We start from the raw sequence: 19,115 nt of genomic DNA on the forward strand, positions 1-19,115 counted from the left end.
AGTCCTAATTAACACTGCAACTGAGCAGAAACCCAGTTCGGACTGACACCTATCAATGTGACATATCTTTTTTAATTAAGAGTGACACTACTGCATGCGTGGCAAGTTCATTTAATGGTACAAAAAATAATAAAAGATCCGAGATTTCATTCAGAATGGAGTCCAACAAAAGTGTGCAGAATGCATTCCCATTATGGTAGACAAAAAAGCTACCAGAAGCATTAGCCGTAATGCATTTTCACTATAACCGCTATCGTATTTTCCCGTTATTTGGGTTATTTCCTTGTGTCTAGCATAGATGTAACCTTGGGGTGGTGTTCGGAGTTGAATCGAAGTAGATCAAGGTTGTCTTGAGGCAGTGTCGGGATGCAAGAGTCGTGGAGAAGTTTACCTTGGGCATTAAGCTAAAGATAAAAATCGATATTCTCTTAGTCGATTCTTCTCACGATACATTCACCTGTTTTAGTTCCAATAAGGGAGTGTACTCTTAGAAATCTTATACATAAAATTAATAGAAATCGCAAAAGATACCAGTGATTACGAAGTCTCGAATATTTCTGTTTTTAACGAAAAAAATACCAATGAAAAAAAAAAATCGCTTATTTATTTGTTAGACCTACTTATCGGATCCAAAATTCGACTCTCCCTCCTCCTAGGGTACTGAGTTGCCGAAGTAGTGATAGCAGTTGCTTCACTCAAGTTTATCAAAAACATTTTACCAAGAAGTTTGCCTCCAAATAATTTCTAAATCATTCAAAGGGACTTAAATACAAAGCCATATGCCTCTGGGCTATCAAGGTATTGGAAACCGGATTTCCGCGAGCAGTGCTATGTCACTTTGACTAATAAATTATAATTCAATTTATAAAAAAAAAAAAAAAAAATTATGCTTTACTGCTTTCGATCATAACTGAACGCAGCAAAGCATACAAATTTTATTTGGTTTAAACTACTGTGTTGAAATATCCCCTTTCAACCTTATAATATAATTCAACTTATTTACAAATGTCTAAGAACTTTTATACAAGGTCATATCTTTTTTTGGGTTAATGCTACATAAGCTTGCTTTCTTTCATCACATTCTTAGAATTACTACTATTTCATAGTCCTTATGGTAAAAACAGCAAGACAAAAATAATTGGTTAAAACAGGATTTTAATATAAAATCCTGTTCAATTAAATCCTTTCAAGATTCACAGCTGAATGTGATAAATATTTAGGTAGGCAAGGAATGATAACCAATGCCTGATTTTAAACAGCTAATTAAACATTATGGTGGTAATTGAATCACCTTTTCCAGTGCACGAACTTTCATGCTCTCCTCCTTCCCTTTCAGTTGCTACTGGCCTTGAAACGACCTCAAATGTCCTTTCTGTTAGTCCCGTTATGCGATTAATATGCAAGAGTTTCAGCGAAATCTACCGCAAGGCATGGCAAGCCTAAAAAACAAATATAACCAGGAAGTTCTAATTAGAAAGGAATTGGAGTATTGAAACAGCGCCTGTCTTGCATCCTGCCAATTGATCAATAAGAAAGAAAAAGTGGCACACTAAAGCTAGGGGTGCCTCGGGTAATTTTTGCGATCTTCCCACCCTTCGAAGCATTGTACAGGATGGAGTTATGAACTGGTGGCAAGTTTGTGATTATTGGATGAAAAAAATAAAATAAGTTCTCTTAGAACAGCGTTCTTAACTTGACATGTTTTTTTCCATTAGACGTGGGTGGCATCGTATGTATCCGCCTCCCCACCCCCCCCCCAACCTTTGTCAAATGGAATACAAGAGATTATTAAGCAATATTAATATATTGCTGTGTTATCGTAACGGAAACCCTCCAGTTGTGGCATTTTTATTCTTATATTTGTCCACTTGTGAAAATATCTATTGTTTCACCTTAAGGCGGTGGAAAGAATAAGGAGGGGAAATTAAAAATGAACGCCTAATGCTAGAATCTGTGAACCGTGTGGTCACAGCTTAAAAATAGCCTGAAGATGCCACTCCAGGATTCCAGACATTGATGGACTGATGTCAGAAGGAAAAGTGTCTAATTCAGTCTCACTGGGTGAGAGGTAGGTCACCTCTCAGTGAGATGACCTACATATTTGGAATTGATGACGAGGTCTTCCTCCCCCTCAGTCACTGAAGCATTGGAGAGTGGACTATAATGCGTGGCGCTTAACCTCCTTTTTGACTTCCCACCTCTTATCTTGATTTAAGGGATCTTTCGCTTTCAGAGTGATATTTTCATTCTTTGTTTTCTCCGTCTTTCGCTCGCTCCCTAGTGAAATATTCCAAAATATGGAATGAGTTCACGTTTGCTAACTGTATAGGAAAAACAAAGTGAATTGAGTTATTTCAAAGTTTGCTGTTGATGGTAGTGAAAAATTACAAATCAAAAATGGTGTTGCAGCCACTCTTTGTTCAATGGAGTAGTTCTAGAAAATCGATAATTTGTTAAAATAATTTAAATTAAGCTAGTCCACTGACTGAAATTCAGAAGCTTTTAAACATATCTGGAGTACAGTAATTTTATTTTTAAAAATGTGTTAAAACTTATCAAAACTAAAGGTGCTTGGAAAATCCTAGTACGCATCAAATAATTTGTATAGATTTAACGAAGCGCAATCAAATCAACAAGAAAGAAATTCTTTCATAAAAACAAATTTTTTGGCTTAATTAGTCACATCTCTAAACCTGTTTTGAGCCGTTATGTGAAACAAAATAAATAGACAACAGGATAACGTAGATACTTCCGTATGCTAACCTAATTTTCACGGGTTAACCAACAACTCCATTTAAGAATTGTATCAGATTTCTTTCATTTGCGATTAATCTTATTGAGCTATCAAATTTAAAAGAAAATGCAGTTTTTTCCTTCTCCCGGCAGTCAGTATACGTCGTGCCTTATACGGCGACACACGAAGCTAATCATTTCTCTACTAGGAGGTGATTGAAGAAAGGTGGAGAGATCCAAATGCAAATAACCTAACCGGCTTAGTCGTCATCCCACAGAGGAACCAGCCCACGCAATCAGCTGTGTCCACCCAGGATAATCACCTGTCATTGACCCTGTCATTAAAACTACAGTAGAGGACATTTAGGTGATGTTCCTTAACGGATGCTATGAACTAGGTGCGTCCTGAAGTATTTTTAACTTAGCATGGCAAATCGCGATTCCTGTGGCGTGGCTCGTCAATCCATGTTTTGTATATTTTCCCCTTAAGGCAAATGAATTTTCTCGCTTTGATAGGGCAAAGTAGTTAGCCCACACGTTGCTGCAGAACTTGCAAAAGATAATGCCATCTTAAGTATGGGTTATATAGTAAGCTCTAACTTGTAACTGAGTTAATTTGTATGTTAAAAAGGTTGATTTGTACGTTAAAAAATGACTTTGAATGACACGGTGCAATTCATTATAGTGGAAATAATTCTTTCACTCAGATTATCAGTGCTTATTTATTCAGCCAATGACTCCATTGGAAGGGGGAATTTGCCCAGTAATGTCGATTAACAAAACCGCCAATATGAAATACGGCTTCGTCACTTCAAACATTATTATCAAACAGCTCTGGCCACTCTTCGTTCCACCTCAACAAAATTTCTGCAAATTCCATCCTGTCTCATTCATCAGGAAACAATTTTTGAACGTAATGTGGCTTCTTCCATGGTTTGAAAGAGTTCTTTCCTGACGATGATCATAACTGTATAATGGGAGAGTCCACTTTCATGACCTCCTTCAAGCACTGGTTTTCGTGGACTCCATAATATCTCAGTCACTGTCGCAGTGTCTGGAGTCTGCGTGGTTGATGGCCTTCCCATTCGCTTTCTATCGGTTGCACAGCTTGTCGGTATTTTTTTTTTTTTTTTAATCTCCATCTAACGTTTTCAAGCATAGACTTCGTTATTCAGTATGCCGAAACTGTTTCCATTAATTCTACTAATGCTTAAAACAAAGAATTATATCAAAATGAAGTTGAGGAAGTCAGAAGAGAAGTTGAGACTAAAGATAGTAAACACCATGTTGTCTGGGATGAAGGGAAGAGTAATTACGGCCTGTAAGGTTTAAAAATTGGCAGGGTTTTAGGTTTAAAAGTTGACAAGAATTCCATGAATTCTGAATTTAAAAAAGTGCTGTCTTCCAAAGAGAATCTTTCGCGTAAAATTATGATGAACAGACTTTCAATATCACCAAAAAACGTGATTCACATATTTTTCGATATCAACAGCGCTACTAAAATCAGAGTTCATCCCTGGCTGTTACCACTAATCGTAGTATTTGGAAACTCAATTTTGTGCATCATCAAAAGAAAAGAACCTTTGTCAGCTGAATCAGCAGTGATGATGCTTCTCCAGCGTAACGCGCTGATTTTTTTTTTCTTTAATACATAAGCGATATTACGCCACTTGATTATCCACTTTATTCTTCAGATATCCCTCCTTCGGCTCAAAAGGAAGAAGAGGCTTCGCAGCATCGATATTAAGAAGAGAAAGTTAGCCGTAGAGAACGTTAGAAAGATAAAACTGTTTATGCCAATAAACAGTTGGGTTTTATAGGTTGAGGTCTTGTAGGATCGCATACTTTCTTGCATGAACAAAGTTCCAGTCTCAATGATGGCCATCCTTTTCCTTCAACGTGTTACACATCTTAAGTGCCACGTGCCATCAAGGGGATGCATTCAAAAACCAGTTAACTCCTCTGTTGTACTGTATTCAGTCCCCGCATCGACATTCGGTTGGATTTTTTTGAATAGGCCATCTTATTTTTACGGATTAAACTTTTCATATTAAGTTTACAAGAGATTGTACAATAGTCAATAGATTTTACCCTGTTTTATTTCGATAATTTAAGTGATGCTAATGACCCATAGTTCCAAATTATTTATAGTTTATTGTAGATTATCGTAATCGCATTGCCACAAATCAGTCCTTTTGAAGGGGAGAAAAACATTACGGTTCAAAACAAGTAATTTGGAATGGTAATAAAGATTCACCTCCTTCTGTCATTTGAAGCGTAGTCAAATAAACACATGTATTGACGGAGGACTCCTTTCCGACCTATTTTGCGTGCAACTTACCTAGTCATTAATTTCTTCTTCGGTCACACGCTGCATATGCAATTACTTCCTCGTGGTAAGTTTACAAAAAGAAGAAAAAACCTGAACAAGGTCTTTAAATTAAACCTTAGGTAGTAATAGAGTTCCTAATAGTTATCCGCAAATATTTGGTCTAATAATACTTAGTTTCTTCTCTATACCCATCAACTCTTTTGGAGCACGTATTCTAAAATCTTGTCTTCAGTTTTCACAGAAATCAGTATCTTAACAACAGACAGTTGCTTTGAGAAACTCGTATTTTAACAATCTTCCCTCCCCCGGAAATTTACACAGTTACCTGGATTCATGTGATTATACAAATAAAAAGGTGTACTCATTTCATGTTAGCTACATCAGAACACATCCACCTAACATTATCTGTATCAGCGAGATTTAAGTTACTCATCAGATAAGAATGCTCTTTTATCTAAACAGGCTATGCAATTCTCAGAAATTTTACATACGTATCTAAATGTGCCTAAAATATACGAGTACCTTATGAAATGAAAAATGACTTGTGTGTAGTAATATTTCCAAGAGGTTGAGATTTCTATTGATAAATATGAGGGACGGTTAAAAAACTATTGCGGAATAAAAGAGAATTCAAACCAGGCTTCCACAGTTGCTTTTAGCTCTTCGTGTTTAAAATGAGTTCCACGTAGATGAGGTTCCAGGTTTCTGAATAAATAAGTCACTTGGGACCACATCTGTGCTGTGGAGGTTTAATTGTTTAAATCCACATTTATGAATTTCAGGTTGTCCAACCCGGGCTTTGTGCACTGGTGCATTGTTATGTAGAAACAAAACCCGCCGACTCAAATTTCCTCTTTTTTTTTTTTTTTTTTTTTTACCAAATTGCAGATTTTAACTTTGGCCTAATTTTCTTGTTATTGTGGTTTAGGTGCAAGGTAATCAATTAACCACAAATCGTTTGTATACCAGAAAATTAAGGCCAACACTCTTCCAGCCGATGTTTGGGTTCGACACTTTGTCTAGGTTGGATATTTCTTATGATTCCATTTATGCTTTCTAATTTGGTTTTAGGATCATAAAAATGTAGCCAGTTTTCACAAGTCACCAGTGCATTATTGTTAAAAATGTTTCCATCGGTAGTGGAAAGTACTTTTTTAAATTCAGACACTAATTCTTCAAATTTTCTTCGGGGATGGTAATTGTTTCTAAATTATTGCTTCATATGGCTGACCAGACCTTTATTATCCTCAACTGACTATTGTCCTCTTTTGAACTCTGCCGACCATTTTTCAACAGTCGCTTTTCAAAACACCAGTCATTCTTTCAGGGATTTCTTTAGCATTTCTGCCCTTGCTGGTCAACAGTTTGATTACTGAACAATACTCAGTTTACTGAGTATTCATTCTTCCACCTACAAATATAAAGTATATTTTAGAAACTGCACAAGACATTGATAGTTTTTTTTTTTTCATATTATTTTATAATACATTAGGCTATCAAAAAGTATCTTTAAATTCTAGTCAGTGAGGGCTGCAAAATTCCCTACCGTAATTTCTTCATTAAAAGTGAAATCTTTCTTTTGAGTTATATCCAACTTCGCCCATTATATGCAACTCTAGCCCGAGACAACTTTTCTTCTAGAAATGTTGGGCAGATGGGCTGAGAAGTGGCAACTGAAGTTAAACACTGACAAATACAAAGTATTATAATCCGGAGACCAGATATATTTTCTTATGCTGACGATTTCAAAATACTGACCACCATCCAAACAAATGCAGACCCCAATATGATCACAGTGGAAATTAACAGTATACTCCTCGCACTAGTAGGCTACCTCAAACAATTTGGCCTTAATATCAAACCCAGCAAAGTCTGAGTGCACACTTTACTCCTTGAAGAAAGAGCCCACAACCATCTCGCCAAAGCAAAGATTAATGCAGTATCCATACTTCCTGTTTCGTATCATTTAAATTTGGGGGTGGTTTTTGACACAAAGCTGACATTTAACCATCACATCGAAAAACTCATCAGGTGAGCGGGGCACCTGAAATGGAGAGCGAAGCAGCACCTTCATTACGTCTTAGACAAGGTTACTGCAACAAAATATGTCAGGACCATAGTATATACTCTCCGCCACTTTATGCAGCAGAAATCTAGGCATCGGCAGCACCCACGAACACAAAACCCATCTGGGCAGCAGAGTATTGGCTCCTCAAGTGGGTAACCTACAAACAGGATACCACACCAAGCCCATACGACTGAAATGGCCCTGGGAATTCCCAGGCTGTCCTCATTGAACAAAGGAGACTGGTAATCATGATAAAGATGCTGACCGATCTCATCATCTCCTTCATTCTGAGATCTGTGGCTGGAGGATTCCACCTGCCCATCTCCGAGCCACCCCCCAACAATTCGCCCTCTTCACTTACGCCTCCACTTATCAGATCGCTTCCTATCCTACCAGATGCTCTGAAGAATCCAGGGCATTGATGCCAACTTAAAGAAATTTGCTGTTAACCGACACTATAGGAAGAGGATTCTGGATCTCACACATCCCATGCCCTCCAATCACTCAGCATAGACAGAGGGCGTCCTCGAAGCAATCTAGTGACATGCAAATTCACCCCAGGTTCCCTCCAGTAAGGAATAGTCAGCGACTTTCCAGACAGCCTGCAAAATGAAAAGCCTTCTCTTCGTCGCATCCAAGCCAACATTCTCTGCACTCGCCACTTTAATACTCCGATTAATTACTGAGCATACCGAGAAAGAGGCCAGCGGCGCGTGCATCACCTGCCTCTGTTCATGCTGTTCTCTCCCACGAACTGCGAAGACGAAAATCGGAACTTTCAAGTGTCATTTTGTTAATTTAATCTAAATGTAACGTTACACTAGTATTTATTTAATGTAATTTTTATGTCATCTTAATATTTTTATGTAACCTAATGCCATTATGGCAGCCATTGTATCGTCTTATTAATGTCTTATGTCACTTGATGTTATTTCATTTAATTTATGTCCTATATCACTTAATGGCAGTTTATTTCTGTAATATATCTGCTTGTTATCATCTCTAAGTGTTAACCCCTAGCCTTTTGGTCGTGAAGGGACATTGCAACATGATCCAATCATGTAACTGTCACAACTGAAGGTGGTGCAATAAAAGATTCTCTCTCTCGCTCGCATATGGGTAGAAGTAACCTCAGAAAAACGTACCAACTGTGTGTGGTACTACACTCAGGATAGTAGAGAATGAAAAAGACCTGGTGATAATTGTGCAGTCATATGGAGTTCTCTGAGCAGTGCAGACAGGCTGCCAGAGCAGATCATGGAGTTTATCAATGATATATAGGAATTTCGCTAGTAGAAAAAGGAGGCGATTGTCCCTCTGTATAAGGCAATGGTCAGGCCACGCCTTGAGTACTGCGTACAGGTCTGGAGGCCTCATTTTACGAAGGATGCAGAGTTGCTAGAACGAGTAAAGAGGACAACAAGATTAGTGAGGGGAACGAAGGGTCCTCTTACCAAGAAAAGCTTTAAGTTCTGCAAATTGCAGCGTCTGGAGACTAGGCACCTGCGAGGTGATCTGATTGAGATGTACTGTATAAGGCTTTGAATGGTTTGAGCAGGCTCAATGCTGATGGGATTCTTCCTCTTGCTCAGATTACGAACCTGAGGGGGGCATAAATTCAAACTGAGGAAAGACAGTTGTAGAATAGATGTACGGAATTTTGCCTTTAGCCAGCGGGTAGTTGATTGGTGGAACAGACTTCCATCTGTCGTTGTAGAAGTTGATAGCTTAAACAGATTCAAGGCAGAACTAGACAAAGTTTTGGAGCGAATGGATGGATGAAATGGGATTTTTTTTTTTTTTTTCCACTTTTTGCTACATAAACTGCCAATACAGAGAAAAGTCCAGAGAGAGGGCTGTTCAGAAAGTAATGGAAACATTGCCATACACACTTTGATGAGTAGGAATCAAAAGGCTTAGGACAGTTGTCGCAGCAGCAAATTCAGTGAAAGTTATTCCGCTGGATGGAGAAGTGCACGTTGGTGCTGTTTATGAAACAAAACCACAACTCTTAAGGAGATTGAAGTTGTACTAGAGCAAAACATAAATCAATGTTTCCATGGTTTGTACTGTGTATGATGCAGTTTGTCTCCATACCACTGCTTCGGATACTGCAAGACCCAAATATTTGAGATGAGCTCAGTATGGAGAGAATCACCTTTAGAAGCGTTTGAATAGGGAGTCATTGCTATAGAGAATGGCCTTGAATCATCTGTTGTTTCCCCCCCTAGCAATGTTAGAGTGTGGCGTTAGTTAAAGTTTGAGAAACACTTCCATATCACAACACGGATAGTTGAGAAAAGTCATTTCGATATACAGTATACAGAAAATGGACAAGCCGAAAAACCACAGCCGAAAAGCAATTACAAAAGCGCCGCTAGTTCCTGGAAATCGCTTGCACTTTCGTGAAAGATGGTTGCCGCTGTCATGTAGCTAGTGTTAAGGCATTGGAAGCGAGGAATCCTTGATGATCCTCCCACTCCTCTGACGACAGTAGCATAATTTTTAAATCAAGCTTGGTTTTTATAATAGCAGTGTTTCCATCAGGACTTCGACCATGTTGTGCCATTGTGTATATCTGAAGAGCGTGTTCAGGGGTCGATTTGTATGCTGCGCTAGCTGAAAACCAGGAATAACTTACGTGGTGAGAACCCTACTCCTTTTCCAGAGATCGGCTAACAACACTCTGTTAAGAGAACTGATTTCGGTAATAAGTTTTGGAATTAAAATTCAATTTAAGTAAAAGAAAAATTACGTCTATGCTGTTAACTGAATTGTATCAGTCATATCAACAACGTTAGAATTTCGAAACAAAGTTTTGAAATTTAATGACTTTGTAACCGGATTTTAAAAATAAAAGCAAACTATTAACCTCGGGGAGATGAATAAACGATTCGAAGAATGTGGTTATAACTTTAAATATATTAGGTTAAGTAGAGGGAGATTTGTATATAAACAATAGTTTAGACTCGTTAAGTTAGAATGTACCAAACAATGGCTATTGTCTATCGAAGTGTTCCATGGGGAGTACTGAATGGGTCCTCATCCCCATGGGACTTCAGTTAACCACGTTAAATTAATATGCCAATCACGAGTCGTATCGAACTTCCTTTGGAGTTTCTCTTCCTGAACTCCTATTCTAAATGACCCAATAGAAAAAGGGCCAAACAAAGATAGAGCAAGTAATCAATATTAGTACGGCAGGTGGAGACTGGTACATATTCCGGAGGAAGAATAAAAAAAAAACGAACTGTGTTTTAAGGATATAACTAGAGATAACCAGTGCTCTTACTCCAGAACCAACATGGCCTTTTGTTCTAATTATTCACAGGGCGAGGCCACACTCGGGTTTTCTCTGGTCACGTTACTACGTCCACTTCTGGGAAAAAGAGGTCGCCAGCTGTCCTCCCGCCCAACGACCTCAACAACAGTCGTATACTTTGAGTTTTATTTTCCCAGCTTCAGACGCACATTGTAAGGTGTGTTTAGGGGGCAGGAGGTGAAAATCACCCGAGTAATTACAGCTCGGCCTCGATCATTGAATGCATCGTTATGTCTGCCTAATAAACTACATCAAATGAAAGGATCATTAGATGAATCCAGGTAGGTATCAATTTTACCATCTGGTACATCTCATTAACAGCTAAGAGAACTCATTAGCAATAATGGTGAAATTGATACCCATTTCTCAAGACAATAGATGTCAACATTCGAATTACTAGAAGAAAGAAAGCGATACTTCAGTTAATTATTTCTTGAACACTGGACTTGGGGGAGGGAAACACGATCTTTTTAACAGACAGTAACTATAATTGTTATATTTTGATTATATGGAATAATCATGGTAAAAATTTTCCTGGCCTGACTTTTCTTTTTTTTTTTTGCTCTTTTGGTGCGTTAAATAATGAGCATCTTTTGTCTGGTGATTTCTCGTTTAAATTTAAGACAAGAGCTTCATATATGCGAAAAGGTATAAAACGTTATTTTACGTGAACTGGAAAATATTCAGCAAAGAATGGAATAATGTGTATCAGGAAGTCACCAGGAGTTGCCTCGATCTCGCAATTAACTTCAATTGCGAGATCTTCAAAGAGCACTGCTCTTTATGTATAGCCATATCTGATACACCATTGAATATTCTGTTGTCCATATTTTAGCAGAATTGTAGGATCAAGCATTATAACGCAGATGAAGATTTCGCATTCTTATCGAACAAGGTTGAAATAATTAGCATATCAGCGATTATTGCTACACCATGAATATCTGATGAAACAGCTCTCTTCTGTATACTATGAATAGCAGTGGTTACGTAATTCGTGTGGCAATATCTTTTTAATCTGGTACATCCTGTTTTATCGTTTCTTTGTACTATCAGATTCTTGCATTCCTATTTCATTCTACCCGATTGTAGTCTCCTCCTCTCTCTCACGTTTTCCCTTGCATCTGTTTTGTGTAAGGTTGCATGTGTACGGAAACTCTTGTACATCCTTAAAAGAGAACAGGTTCTAATGGAACTCTTACATTGATCTTTCCTTCGGTACCAAGCAGTGTTGGATGACTCGGAAGGAAAACAAGAAATTTCAAAAAGAAACCAGTTTCCTTTTGTGTGGGAGATATTCTTGGGTATGTGTCTCATTGAAAAGAGAATAAAGAAACAAAAAGTGGTGTCATAAAGGAAGAATAAACGCTGAATGGTTTTAAAAGCGAAAAACAAATCATTTAGTATTTTAATCATCAATTACAGCCATTTAATAATTCTTGGATTAGTAAATAGAAAAGCAATATCATCGTAAGAGTTACTGTGCACACGTGGAATTCAAATACGTCGTTCTGTTAATTCTGACAGTGACGTATCGGTGTTAATAGCAATAGGTCACCATTAGTTCGCCCGTGGATTCAAGCATGGCAGAGTAGATCGCAGAAATAAGGCGGTCACCTGCCAAATGGAAAGGAATGATGTTCGTTCAAAGCCGTCGGTCCATGCATGAATTGTAGGTCATTTGAATGAAATTTTAATTAGCGCAGGTCCAGGTTACCTGGATTTCCATTACAAGATTTTTTCCATTGGTAAAGCGAGCGTTAGTTCGAGCGAATAGAACAAATAATTATATATTTTTGAGGGAGACCAAATCGTCTCCCTACTGCCTTCGAAAATTAAAAATGTTTTTTTTTTTTTTTTTATACAGTGCAGACAGGCTGCCAGAGCAGGTCATGGGGTATTGTCAATGATATACAGGAATTTTGCTAGTCGGGAAAAGGTGATTATCTTTTTGTATAAGGCAATGGTCAAGCCACGCCTTCAGTACTGCGTACAGGTGTGGAGGCCTCATTTTAGAAAGGATGTAGAGTTGCTTGAGCGAGTACGGAGAAGGGCACCAAGATTAGTGAGGGTTACGAAGGGGTCTTAAGCCTTTCTTACCAAGAAATTGTTGGGATTCTTCCTCTTTCTCAGATTACGAACCTGAGGTGGCATAAATTCAAATTAAGAAAAGACGTGCGGAATAGACGTGTAGAATAAATGTGCGGAAATTTACTTTAGCCAGCGGGTAGTTGATTGCTGGAACAAACTTCCATCTGTCGTTGTCGATAGCTTAAATAAATTCAAGGAGGAACTGGACAAAGTTTTAGAGGGAATGGATGTGTGAATTGATTTTTTGGCTGATGCTATATAAGCTTGCTTTCTTGCATCATATGCCTCTTCTACTACGTGCTTGAGCAAAGTACATGTGTATGCTACTGCAACTACAATATCAGAATTATTTTTGATATACGAGATAGATTGCGCTGGTCGGAAAAGTGGCTGGAATTGGTCATTTCTTTTTCTGTGGTTATTTTTACCTTATATTTCGTGGAAACATCTTCATTGCTTACTTTTTCAGTCATTAATGAATGCCATTAGCGAATTTTCCTTTCAAAATCAGAACAGCTGTGATTAAGTAACGCTAGCATGATCAGATTAGCTCGCACGGTTATGACTAAGTTGGCCGCGAGGCTTAGATTAGGTTTCGTTTCTAGACATACGAAACAGCTGTTCAGGGGTGTGGCGCTGTTTTCTTGCAACATTCGCCTACAAGCAGCGATATCATTGCGGAAGGAATAATGCTCGATCGCAGTAGCAACGACAGGACTTCTTCCGTATCTGTGTTGAAACTGCACGAAAATTCTAGTTTGTGTTTTTTTCGAAATCAAGTAATCAGACTGATAAGCCCTACACAGACAATCTCTGAAACAATTTTGTCACAACAGGACTAGTGGGTGCAGCCACACACCAGAAGGAAAGAATGGGCGCATGCGCTGTTTTAAGTTGAACTTCGCAGATAACACGACCTGCTGTGTAGTTAGATGCTCTATTTTAGAAAGTTGTCGTCAATCAAAGATTTCACTCGCCAAGTGGATTTAAAAAAAAAAAAAAAAAAGAACAGAAAAAGACAATGACTGGGTGCACTACAATCATATTGGTCCTTTAAGGATATTTCCACTCAAAAACAATTCGGAGTGTTTATTTGTGTGAGTAGCTTTCATACAAGAGGAGATACAGTATATGTGGACGTCGGACACTTCCTTCGCTCCCCACTGCAAAGTTTTAGATAACTTTTTTGCATTCTTCGTGCCTTTTATTAGAACCACAATGTCTTTCGCCTTTTGCTTCCACGAGAAGAAGAAACAATCGTTATTTGGTTTATTTCGGATATTAAGAACAAAACTTATCAAACGAAGGCTGCAGTTTTACATAATACTTTGTGCATTTTTCATATTTCTTTTATTAAAAACACTGGCTATTATTTATGTAGATCCCTTCTACTGCACAACATTGTCACTAACCAGTTCTGCACTCTACCCCCACCAGAAGAAACTATTCTTCAGGAAATTGGAGTAAAGCAAATCTGTGAGGAATGATACCAGGTTACATTCTGAACTCGTTTAAATTGAATAAATAGAATTATGGGGGGAAAAAAAAAGGCTCATATTTATTGCAATTTCTTTTCAGAAACTCAATTTAATAAAAAAGATACCTCTAGGCAGTATATTACACACTTTAATCTAAATGTGGAAATATATTCCGAAATACTGCAACAAGAATGCGGTCAGAGAACATACGCAAAATCAAAAGGGAGGTTTAAATTAAGAATGGAATATTTTCAGACTGGATGCAAGAAAGGTTTGCCTTTAAACAAAAAGAAATTCAACTATTGAAAAAAGCTCTAACTTTGTTTTGTGTGAGTACCGTGTTTACGTTTGAGAAATTTTAATGAACTGATTAGATAAAATAGAAGAAATGATTGATATTGGCTTGATTTAGACTTTGACTCATCATACACTTTGCTAATAGTTGTACTGTATTAAGATTTCGCAGGATAACGTTTCTTATCAATTGCAATAAGAAAAACTTAATCTTAAAAATACTAAAAAGGTAATAACTTTTGTTCATCCAGAGAACACTTTATACTTGAACAAGATTGTTGTTAACCTTGTGTAAGCGTCAGACGGTCCGTACATCTACCACACCCACCTGTAAGCCAGCAATATCCTGCAAGTTTCACCTGTGCTATTTCCCACGGTCCGTTTTGAGGGTTGAGTTACTGGATAAGCGTAGAGGCTTGTTTGTGTGGAATACTTGCCGAGGTTGCTAAGGCTATAAGGAATCAGTAAATTGTTCCTGTAAATTGCGTGCATTTTATGTTGGGTTGCTCATTTATTGGGATGAAAAATCAGTCTCCTAAATAGACTCGGAAAACTGTGGTGGTAAAAGCATTGAGGGCAAACAAATGGCGTAATTACTATAGACTTTCGTTTTCGAGGAATTGAATAATTTCAAATGTTTGCTTTTCCTTTGATAATTTAGGGAAAGTAAGTTAAAACTAGTTGTAAAGACTTGTGACGCAACATATAAAAAAGGGAAGGGAGAGAAAATATACGCAAAGGGAAACCAACACAGGTCTTTCCCCTCTCTACAGAGAGGGAGGGGGAAGAGGTAGGGTGAAGATAAATGCTTCGGTCTATTAGGAACAACAAGAACGTGCGTGGATTGATTTTATTTATTGAATCAAAAGTCTAACATTATTTTAGTCTTCTGGCTAACTGGAACAAACAGATGACCGATGGCGCAGCCATTCTTTTACGTGGAGAAGATCTGCATGATCGAATCCACCCGATTCCCAAGGACTTTTCTCCTCCCTTTCGCAGAGTTACTATCCGGTTTTTTAAAAGTCCTGTTTTTTGTAAGACTCAAGTTTTGCGACCTTGGCTAACTCCTCAGATGAATATAAAGCTGGCACAAGTTTAATCTAACCAGGTTCAACCTAGCTATCTATCTATATATCAAAAGACAGGTGGATTGCTTTTCTTAAAATAGTGGTAAAGAGGTCGGGTAAGGTAGTAAAGCAACAGCCTAACACTTAAAAGATAGTAATAATAACGAATTCGAAGGATACGTGAAATCAATGCTTCCTACGAATAAATAACAGAACAGCCTACTGTAAGATGTAAAGGAGAAGGGGGGAAAGGGCCATAATTTAAAGTTACAATTACTTTGGTTTCTATAAAACTAACGATTTATAGCGAATTGCTCTTAAAGTGTAAAAGTTCACAAAATTATATGGAATGCACAGTACTAATGCATATAATATAATACAGAAATTATGAAGGAAGGTAAATGCTAGACAGGTCATATTTACATACAAAAACACGCGTCTCCCCCCCCATAGAAGGACACCTCGTTTTAATTTATTAATTAAAAACTAAGTAGGGATATTGTTTCTACAATTTGTACTGGGCAGAAAGTTAGACGCTAATAAATCAGTTATATAACACACATTTTGCCGATAGAGGGCACAATGGAACTTCCAATTCTGGCAAAACCATACTAGGTTCACGAATATGCTAAATTCATGAATATCTTTCGTTAAATTAAAAAACTATGAAACTTTTTAATTCATTTCAAATTTAAAGCGGACAAAAAATATTTAAAAAAAAAAAAAAAAAAAACTTATATATAGCTTTATGGGACATCTTAAAGACATTGAAAAACAAACGTCGTGAAAAAGACTTAAGAATGAATCGAAATATGTTATAAAAAAAACACACTATTATGTATAATGTTATTATGCATAATAGTATATTAAATGTCATTACTTTGAATTGTTTCAAATATATTCGAAATTAAGCAAACAGCAACATTCTTTGCGCGATATCAAGTAATTAATCAACGTTTTTCTTTTCTTAGTTATTAAAGTAAAAAATTAGAATACTAGAACATTAAACTCACAACTTACCCCAAACTAAGCCGGCTATGTATCCTTGCCAACCAGGTAACCGTAGCCCGCTGCATTCAACCATCGTAGCTAACGAAATGACACTGATTCCAGTTCCACTAGCCACTCACGCAGTTGGTCTACTTCGATGACAATGGACTTTTCTCTTTCCAAACAATCCAACAGCAAAACGTGTTAGCACTCTTTAACAAGCACGGACATCAAAACTCGTAGCCCTCGTGACATCCAGCAACGTGCGCGCACAACAGGGGGGTTCTTTAGATTGAGCGAGCGGTTTTGACTGTGAAGAGAAAGGGAGGGGGTGAGAAGAACAGGAGGGGCAGGAAGTTGAACCCGCGTGACTTCCAGGGTATGGTAATAACTTTAAGGACTGCTATTCACAACCTATTGGTACAGATTCGGTCATAACAGTGAGAGTTGCTTGCTACGTCCCCTAATAGCGTATTGTGGGCAACTACGAGAAAATAAAAAAATGTTTGATTAATGACCACATTGCAGGGGCATTATTGTAGGAGGAAGGATCAGAGATAGAAGAAACGCGACAGAAGCGGCAATACTTGCAGAGCACGTGCTAGTCAGAGAGAGAAGGAGAAATGCAACTAGTTCATTCGAACCTGTTTCCCCCCTGCCCTTGCTACGAGTGTTGGTCGTAGAACAGCCCACGGCACTGCAACCGGGTTAGTTAACGATGCTCGGAGACAGGCGGAACTCATTTACTATCGACAGGCATATAACGGAGTTAGTAGGGCGTGAACGCTTTAGAACCCTGGGCGCGTCCTCCCTCCCTCCATAGTCTTCCCCCCCTTCCTGGGGATTCCAATATCTTTTAGCCACGTGATTAATAAGTGAGTTTTTATGGTAGCCAATTAACCACGTAGGAAGCTCTTCGGTTCAATGATTCATTTTATTAGGTACGAAGTGCCTATTATGGGAAGCCAACGATAAGTTAGCTAAGATGAAGTATTTACTAAGCTTAAAGTTCGATGAAGCATTCATCGAGGTCCTTGGACAGTGCACTTGTTTTGTGCAGTGGGTGTGAACACGAGTTATCTCGTTATGGTAAAGAGCTAATTGGAGTTCACAATTATCTTTCGTTCCTAACTAGATGTCTCTAGACTTTTTAGTTCAATAATCTTTCTTCTTAAAGCTCCTTCCAAATATCAGCGTATCGTGTGCGCAATATCATGTCTTGAGTCGTTGGCGTGTCGTGTCTGAATATAATAATACATATTTATTCTGAATCTTCACAGATTTGGAACTGTCCTCTAAGGAGGCATGGAATCTCCAGAGGTTTTGAGATGATTTCCTCAAAATTAACATTTAGTTTGAGTTTTTATCAATTGGTTCAGAGTTAGTAGCAGTGGCAATATTACAATCCTTGAGTTGGCCTGAACAAATCACTTATTTTATCAGCTCTTTAACAGGACATGAGACTATTTAGTAAACGAAATTTAAACATTTTTACGCAAGCTCTCTTTTAAAAGAGAGCTATATAATTTTATTTACAAAGAATGATCTATTATTTTTTATGAAACTTCGGTATTTTTTTATTTTACTGAGAATATTTGTCTGTAATTTTAATCTTTTAAATTTCGTAATACTTTTTAAAATTCTATTCACAACATTTATTGTATTTTTTGTGTTTCTTGAAAATATTTGAATATCTGATTGCATTCTGTTGGCAAGTAAATGAATAAGGGAACATTTCTCCTCCCTGTAAGATGAAAATAACTCATTAACATAAAAATCTGCGCCTCAGAAAACTCTAACCCCCCTCCCCCAACACTACCGGAAGGTTTATAAATCCTGTTGGGGTTGTTTACTTGTATTTGCTCCAAAACAACTAAGGCTATGAGGCATCAGTGTATTGGGTCTGCGTATTCTATTTTTTTGGCGGTTTGCTTGTTTTGTTTTGTTGGATGAAAAACCCGAATATTTGGGAGAAAAAGTGGTAAAAATGTCTATGAGTAGCTCGGCCGCATTATGGGGAAGGGGAAATCCTATCGCCTTAACATGATTCGAACTCAGACCTTTTTTCCACACGCTAAACAAGTGCCTCTTTTGTCCTACCCCTAAAACAAGCGTTTCTTTGTAGTATATCACAATTGGAATTCACGCTTCACCTCTGAATCTTCAAATAGCACGTTAATGATGTTTAAGCTTTTGGTAGTAAAAAGGTTGATGACCGGGAGTAAGTTCCAAGTTAAATAATAAACCCTTAGATAATACACAATGCAAAATCGTGATTGATCTTCCTTGATCTTATGCATTCTAATATTAAGATATTATTAACCTGCAGGTATAGTAAAAATGTTAATTTTCTTTAAGATGGGCCCTAGTCAATTATATCGAAACTTCTGCAGGGCGCGCACACACACACTATGAATAAACATGTCAGAACTGAATTTTCGGATCATTTTTGCCCACTGGAAGCGTTCCATCCATTAAAATTTTAAACCATTTAGGATCAAGTTGCAACAATACCAAAATGACTCGAATAATTGTATTCGAGTTTCACTTATTTTCTAATTTAATTTAACAACCTTGGACATTAGTAAGTACTGATGGCTGTCATGATTACCTGTACTACATCATTTCAAGCAGGTGTAAGGTGCGCCTGGTTTAAGCGCAAGTCAAGTAATTATACGAGAAATTGATGTTGGGATTCATATGGTAATTGAAGAAGTGAACTCATAAAACACTTAAGGTA

At 37.7% G+C, this 19,115-nt stretch overlaps 1 protein-coding gene across 1 annotated transcript in view; it reads right to left on the reverse strand.

Moving 5' to 3' along the window:
* LOC150077072 (uncharacterized) overlaps nt 1–17,099 on the reverse strand; it is a 79,473-nt gene extending 62,374 nt beyond the window's left edge. Inside the window, exon 1 of the mRNA XM_090386422.1 lies at nt 16,406–17,099. Coding sequence (XP_090242548.1) covers nt 16,406–16,469 — 64 coding nt within the window. The 5' untranslated portion in view covers nt 16,470–17,099. The remainder of the gene's footprint in view (nt 1–16,405) is intronic.
* Nucleotides 17,100–19,115: the final 2,016 nt, after the last annotated feature.

The sequence above is a fragment of the Mastigoproctus giganteus genome, chromosome 12 (assembly GCF_048544385.1).
Source record: "Mastigoproctus giganteus isolate SK-2022 chromosome 12, ASM4854438v1, whole genome shotgun sequence".
Classification (NCBI taxonomy): domain Eukaryota; kingdom Metazoa; phylum Arthropoda; class Arachnida; order Uropygi; family Thelyphonidae; genus Mastigoproctus; species Mastigoproctus giganteus.